Below are 7500 nucleotides of genomic sequence, written 5' to 3' on the forward strand. Positions count from 1 at the left end.
CCTGAACGCCATGGTGCCCATTGTCAGGCAAGAGGTCCTGCGTCATGTATGATGAAAAAACACGTCATCCGTCGTTAATGGGTTAAGTGCATAACATATATCATTATTCATATTGTACCTTTCACTTTCTTTGGTCTTCTTCTTGCTCTCCTCTGCTTTTGGAAATGGTAGAGGATGAGAGGAATCCATCAGTACCAATATTGTGGTATTTAGCAGGGCAGCACTTCTGAATATTTACCAAAATTCACAGACGGGCATGAAAAATAATCTATGCAAAGTAAAGAAAAGTCCACAAAGACTCACCTGTGTCTAGCAAATAGAATAAGGTCATTCTGTATTTCAAAAATACAAGAAACATAGTATTTGTTAATGTATTCAGGTCATAAGGGATTAAGGGAGTCCTCCCCCAACAATACTGGAGAGACTGGAGAGCTGTTTATTTTGGTTGGGAAATAAACCTAGTTATAGCTGCAGGCTAGTGATTACTCTGGTCTTCTTTTCTTCAGTAATAGTCTAAAAGACTTTATTTTGTATTGTCTGGCAGCAGGATCTAGCTTGGATAGATTCCTTGATTAGGTATAAGTCACTGAGAGGTCTTTAAACAGTAAGGTAAAACTGATACAAATATTCTGTCTGCCACCCACCCATATACATGATAATAATTAGCCAGATCAGTTAGATGTTAACATCTCATTGGTCCACTGCAAAACAGCCAGATCTCATGCATGTGCAGGCCTCTCTGGAATGGGAACCAACATACAAACACTCACATTCTAAGAACAGTCCTATGTAGGAAAGCTACAGCAACTCCAAATTTTAATTACTTCAAAACACAAAAGATATGATTAGCCAATTGTAGACAGGGATAGATTCACTTGCCCAGTCTCCAGGATAGGTTTTATTTTAGAGCAAGGCAACTTGAAGCAACATAATTCGAATCTTTCCACTCTCTTTCAGTCACGCATTGTAGAACTAGAGCCATTTTTGTGTTTTATTTTTTGTGTGTTTCATTGAGTTTAGAGACTTATATGTACCATAAGACAAGTTCTGCCAATGCTACAGTTGACTAAAATAGTAGTATATGACACTTTTGCTCATTATTTTCTTTATATTCAATGTGATAGAAGTAGTGCTGTTTTATGGGAGTACAAAAAGCAACTTTATTTTTTCACATTTTTGTGCTGTCATAAGTGAATAAGAAACATATAACCACCTACAGTAAAGATAACATAAACAGGTAGAGAAGAGGAAGGAAACCTGTTCTTGTGATTGTGAGTGCCACAGTGAAAGGCATCCATATTGGCACAAGAGCACATTTTAGACAGTGGGTATGGATTAAGTCACCTTCCTCTTCACATTCTGCCTGCACATCCTTCATCAGTGGTACTTAGAGCAAGAGGTTGTCAACTTGCTGTGTGCAATCGCTCTAAAAGGATAGTGCTTGCTAGAGACCGTGGATGGGTGCCATTCAAGGCTCTCTCTCGTGCTGGTACTAGGAGAAAGTGGTGCCATCTAGGTTTTGGATGTTAAGTTAGCTTAATGTTATAGTAATTACAGTAATTATGACTGCAATTGCCATCATAACTCATTCCTTTCTCATAGAACAATAAAATAGCACAGTGATCCAAAATCGCCAAACGTCATGTACATCATGACGCCCAACGACAGGCCAAAGCTCCTGCATCATGTATGTCATGACACCCGTCCACAATGGGTTAATATCTTTCTGTCAGAATGCCATGTTTTTGAATTTATAAGTCTACAGATTCCATAACTCCCATTTTTAATTGTTATGCTTAGAAGACATCGACACCTCTACCACTGACTTTGTGCAGATTGTTGTGGCCTCTGATCCTTTTGGAGCTCTAGCAAAATCCAACAAACCTCTATATTTTCTGGCAGAATAGAGCTTATAGATCTCCACTGATGATATATCATCAAATGAATAACCAGCCTTATCTCTGTCTTACTAGAATATAAGTGTGAGAGGTTTGTTGCCCTTTGCTGGACCATATATCTCAGCCAAAATATTCACAAAACTGAATGTTTCAGGGAACTGCCAGAACTGTCAAGGCATTTCATTCTACGCCTCCTGTTTGTGACAAAGCCAGTCTCTCAGATACTCCTGGCAGCATGGATCCCACATCAGGAACCCAGCAAGTTAGTACATAATTCTTCCTTTTAGTTATGTATTAAACAATGTCTCATAATTATTTTGTGCAAATAAATGTATTTCATAAATAGGAATTACAGATGATAGTCAAGAAGACATTAGGATGGTATGAAATATATATGGCTATAAAAAATGTTTTCCAGTATTTTTCATTAACCCTATGACGACGGTGCGTCACACCCGTGTGACACAGCTAAATTCCCGATGCCGGGGTGTCATGCCAGTGTGACGTTTCCAATGCAATATTGCAATGGCCCGGCATAGGGGTTTTCACTTATCGCCGTGCCCCGTTGGGAAAGGGTTGATTTTTGTTTTAAACACTTATATTTTTTATTGTACTTACATGTACCTGTACACATGCTCATGCAAATGCACATGTACATATACATGCAAACATCCAATACACATGCACGCCAAGGTATTTAATAAAAACAACTCCTTGTAATCATGCTGCACGTTCATAAATAAGTGCCTACTGTAAAAATAATATTAGTGATAATATTAGCCAAATATAAAACTTCTAGTGAATACATGTTTCAGTTATCTAAAAAAGCTCTTGCCAGCCACCAGGGCTGCGTCGTGGGCCACAGTAGAAAGTCCCCTAAGGAAAGAGCACTTCAGGTCATCAAACACGTTCCAAAGTATTTGTGTCACTCATAAGGCATATAACAAAATAATTACATGATATGTATTAATTCACACTCATGACTGTTGTGGTTTTCTTAGTTAGCATAATGGTGATTTGAGGAAATGGTTTACATTGTGCAGATCCCAGTTTGGTGATAGATTTGGTTGATGTATTGCCATTTACGTCATTATGCAAGGATGCCTTTTTGTAAGATTTTTTGTATTGAAAGGACCCAATCAATAGAGAGTGGTAGGTTCACCAATGATATTTTGCCCTGCAATAATTTTATCATAACTGAATATAAGATTGTTATGACATTACCACTGTAAATTACAAAACTATTCAACATTTGTCAACAAGACTCTCTCCCCTTGCTATATCACACCAAATTCACCAAAGATGATGAATTAAATAACCAGGAGAAATTCTCACAGATGATATTGATTGATATCATACTAAGATAAGGTGTTTATTATCATGCAAATATTTGCAAAATTAACAGACTGAAAAGGAAGCAGGAGAGCTGGAGTATAAACTGCAGAGTTGTGACTGATGATGTTGAAGAAATTTTATTAAATATTGAGACCTAAACGCAATTGCTTGGCATATAACAATGCTGAAGAAGAAAATGTTAGTGAAGAAATTTGTGAACCCAGTAAAACTCCATGAGTGAGGTGAAGAAAAGTAAACTGGTCTGAAATGGAAAAGTTGAACATGGTATAGTCTCTTAAGGAGCAGATCAAGAAATATTTACTTCACATGCTAGAACAACAGGAATTCCTTTAAGCCATATTTCCCCAGACAATACCATATGAAATCTGGTATAGAAAACAATGGTGACAAGAATTTGAAGAAAGTGAATCGGAAAAGTGCCATGCATGTTCGTCTCTTTGAGCTAGTCTTTCTGCGAAGATGGGTTTAGACGAGTCTAGAAGCCACACAGCAGATGATTCTGGAGATTCTTTCGTAAAGAATGGTTCCAGATATTGAAATAAGAATTATATAAGTTGCTTGCAAGGTCCACAATATAAAATTAACACTTTTTTTATTGCATTGACAAGAAATATTGACCCTCTCTGGACGGGTGGAACACTGCTGTACCGCGCATTCTAGGCCCGTTCGCTGGGGACACGATACGGCATCGTTTATTCAATTGATTTAGGCCTATGCGTTCGAGAGCCCGGGCATTGTGACATGCAAGACTGGAATGCCCCCGGCTTGAATGGGTTAATTGCAGCAATTTGATGTCAAGAGAAGATGCCAGAAAGTTTGTGCAAATGATGTAAAGTGGTCAGATGTAAAGTGGTCAGGATTTTTTGTTCATATGCAGAACCATTGACTCCATTTTGACAAAACCTGGAGTCGGTAACAATGATTTGCCTTCCACGTAAAAATTTCTGTAAAGAACACCACTGTTAAATGTCTGAAGAGTCCTGAATAAAAATCCAGCCTCTATTAAAAAGAATTTTTGACATCGCCAGAGTCCACTTCATTTGTTAGCATCCAGCTATGAACAGTATTGTGTAATTGATATTCAAAACAGCCATCCAAACAGAATTATATCTATACTGAAATCAAAAGAGAACTTGGCTTTCCAGAGAGGTCCTTTATCAGTAGATATCAATATAATACAGATGGTGCTCTTCTTTAGGTTATTGATAAAGAAAATGTGTGAAGTGGCAAAGATCTTGCAAAAAGCATTGCAAGAAAAACAAACGTATAGACAGGCCCTCTTTAAGAATAGAGAAATATACAATTTCAGACCTTATGAACTATATGGAAAGCTTGTGAAAGATTGATTAGTGACAAGGAGAAGAACAGCAAAAGAGACAGAATTATAGCTGTGCCACAAACCTGCAAACAATGCGGTCAAAGATGTGGCAATACTAACAGACTAGTGCCGTGATGTTATGTAGCTTTCGTTATCAGCTAGGGTGGAAACATACTTTTTTTTTTTTTAATATTTCTTACAAATGAATATAAAAATCTATAGCTTTGTATATGATAAATCCTTAAGTTAGTAATTAAAGAAATAAAAGAATTACATCTTCAACAAAGAGGTATATTTATGGCCAGTCTATGGGGGGGCCAAATTGAAATTCAATGTAAATTTTCAAATGCAAAATGTCATTCTGTAATATACTATAATTCTATAAAGAAATAATTTCTAGACTCATAAAGCTCATAGGCCCATATTTCTTAACTTGCAGTGGAATTTCAAGAAATTTTTCAAAAATTGACTATTACTGAAACATGCAACCACCCACCATGCACACATACACAGTTCAGTTCAGACAGATTTGCGAAGACGTCGCTTTGCCCGGGCTATATGCACGAGGCGGCCCAGCCTCTGTCAGCTATGAGTGCTGACTCATCTTATCTAATCTTACTTCAAACTGGTGCTTTATCAAAAACTTCGTCCCACAGAGACCTCGGAGACATAGCTGCCGAGCACAAGCAGAGCACCCAGATCCTGTTGGATATGTACATCTGGCAGGAAGTAAAGGATCAACATGGCAGTGCAGCAATAAAACTCAACAGTACTTTTAGGGAGAACTTGAAGATTGCTACTTTAGGAGGGTATGTTCGTCTTTTGATTTAAGTTATTTTGTTCTATTTTTTTCTGTTATAAGTTTGCATGTTTAAGTCTTTTGTTAGTTTTCTTTGATTAGAGACCATGATTATGAATATAAATTTTATTAATTGTATGATATAGATTGATAAAGAAAATTGTCAAGTCTAGAATTTCCCTGTTATTGTTCATTGTAAAGGAAAAAGAAAATGTAACCATGCATTTTTTTAAATATACTTTTTTTTGGGTGTGTTATGGTATGCTTGTCTTCTGTAACTATAATGAGAAAAGAAAGAAAGAAAGAAAAAGAAAACAGTGTAAGAGCTCAGTAGCCATTTTTCCTCCTTCTTCATCAGTGGCAAACCATGGACCATGTCAGCTTCCTTAGATCCTGATCCCCATCATAGAGACTTGGAGTTTCTGGACAAATATGCGATGGATCGGTGGGAGAGTGTTCTCCAGTTCCTCGTCCAGCCAGGGAGAGGAGCGACGGTAATTTCCAGAGATGCCATGAGAACCTTGCTCCATGCTGGTCTCATTGAAAGGTAGAAAATTCCCTGGAATTTTGGTTGATATTGTTAATTTTATGCTGGTAATCTCTTCATATAAGAGGGTGATTTTATCATTTAGTGGCAAGTTTTGATAAACTAGAATTGGTTTTAGGGAGAGTTGCATTCATTATAGTATAGTTTGATTTTATTGATTCATTGATCTATTTCTAGACTTTGAAGAACAAAAGAATACCTTAATTCTTGAAGTCCAGTTAGACTAGACATAGTGATTTAGGTCTGACAACACTATAAAGATTATGTTCAAATATCCTGTGTCCATACTTCTATAGATGAGACACTGATGCATTATTTGGCAACTTAAGCATGCCAGAAGAGGGTATTGTATGGATACTAATAACAGATCCTTAAGTAGTCATATGACTTTTCCATGATATCTGTCATACTTCATGTATAGGGTTTTACATTTACTTTTTTTATACTTCAGTTATACAGTCATAACTCATTGTATTTCAGTATTATTTTCTTTGCTTTGCACTCCATTATGCACATTGATGTTGGTTTCTGGCAGTATGTTTCTTGCAATTCTAAAGCAGTCATTTCATTAGAATATGTTCTGACTATTTCATCTATTACAGTCTATTTTGAACTTTAGCAGTTCATTGTACTTGTAATACAGAGGCAGGGAAACTACAGGAATTGACTGAGAGACTTTTTTCATTAGGAAACAGAGCATTATATTCCCAATACTTTTTGGTGTTAGATAAAACAGTCATCAGGGAGTCATCTCTATAACTTGTCTTTTTTTTTTTTTTTTTTTGGGTGGTCACAGTAGTGATGAATCAGATTCGCCGAACATGCAGATCACGAGCTCTGGCTTCCAGTTCCTCCTGCTGGACACTGCATCGCAAGTGTGGTTCTTCATCCTCAAATACCTGGAGACAGTCACAGAGCGTGGACTCAGCCTTGTGTCTTGTTTAACTTTCCTCTTCAAGCTTTCCTTTTCCACACTTGGTAAGGTAAGGATACGGGAAGCTCTATACTTCTTTTTATAATTGCTGTTTACTTAGTTTATTCATATACTTAATTCTTTAGTTATTTGTTTTTTTTCTCTTGGAGATTCTTTGTTTATTTTTTATTTTTGATGGCTTTACAGACTTAAAATGTCAAAATTTAAATTATTTTTTATATGGGTATTATTATGGGTGTTATGTTAATTGTTCAATTCAGCTTGATGTATATTTGTATTTATCCTAGCTTCTTGGCTTCTTATTTTGTCCGCAAAAATCAGAATTGTCTATGTTACATCTGCCAAGGGCAGTCCTAAGATGTGTTCTGGTGCTTGTTTTCAAAGTGGACAGAATGTTTTGTTATATTTTTGATAATTGTATCTATTTTGACTGTTACTTGTTTGTGAAGGAAGGTCTTAAATATACTTTGCGTAATTTGTACAGTAATTTATGATTTCTGTTTTTTATTTCAGGATTACAGTATGGAAGGAATGAACAATGAACTACTAACCTTTCTGCAGCATTTACGGGAATTTGGACTTGTATATTTACGAAAAAGAAGTTCCGGCAGATTTTACCCTACGAGATTAGCTTTAAATATTACAGCA

General features: G+C 36.4%; 1 protein-coding gene across 2 annotated transcripts in view; it reads left to right on the top strand.

Annotated features, from left to right (window-relative positions):
* The window catches only part of mrn (general transcription factor IIH subunit 4 marionette), an 11768-nt gene that overhangs the window by 2241 nt on the left and 2027 nt on the right, over positions 1-7500 (top strand). The window contains exons 2-6 of one of the 2 annotated variants that reach the window (XM_043027405.2): positions 2053-2160; positions 5229-5381; positions 5730-5918; positions 6715-6901; positions 7366-7500. The exon at positions 7366-7500 is cut by the window's right edge and continues 12 nt beyond it. In XM_043027405.2, coding sequence (XP_042883339.1) covers positions 2053-2160; positions 5229-5381; positions 5730-5918; positions 6715-6901; positions 7366-7500 — 772 coding nt within the window. The remainder of the gene's footprint in view (positions 1-2052; positions 2161-5228; positions 5382-5729; positions 5919-6714; positions 6902-7365) is intronic. The other variant, XM_043027406.2, reaches the window with a different exon arrangement.

This window comes from Penaeus japonicus, unplaced genomic scaffold (genome assembly GCF_977035675.1).
Source record: "Penaeus japonicus unplaced genomic scaffold, GWHDUDI00000001_assembly GWHDUDI00000024, whole genome shotgun sequence".
In the NCBI taxonomy this organism is placed as follows: Eukaryota; Metazoa; Arthropoda; class Malacostraca; order Decapoda; family Penaeidae; genus Penaeus; species Penaeus japonicus.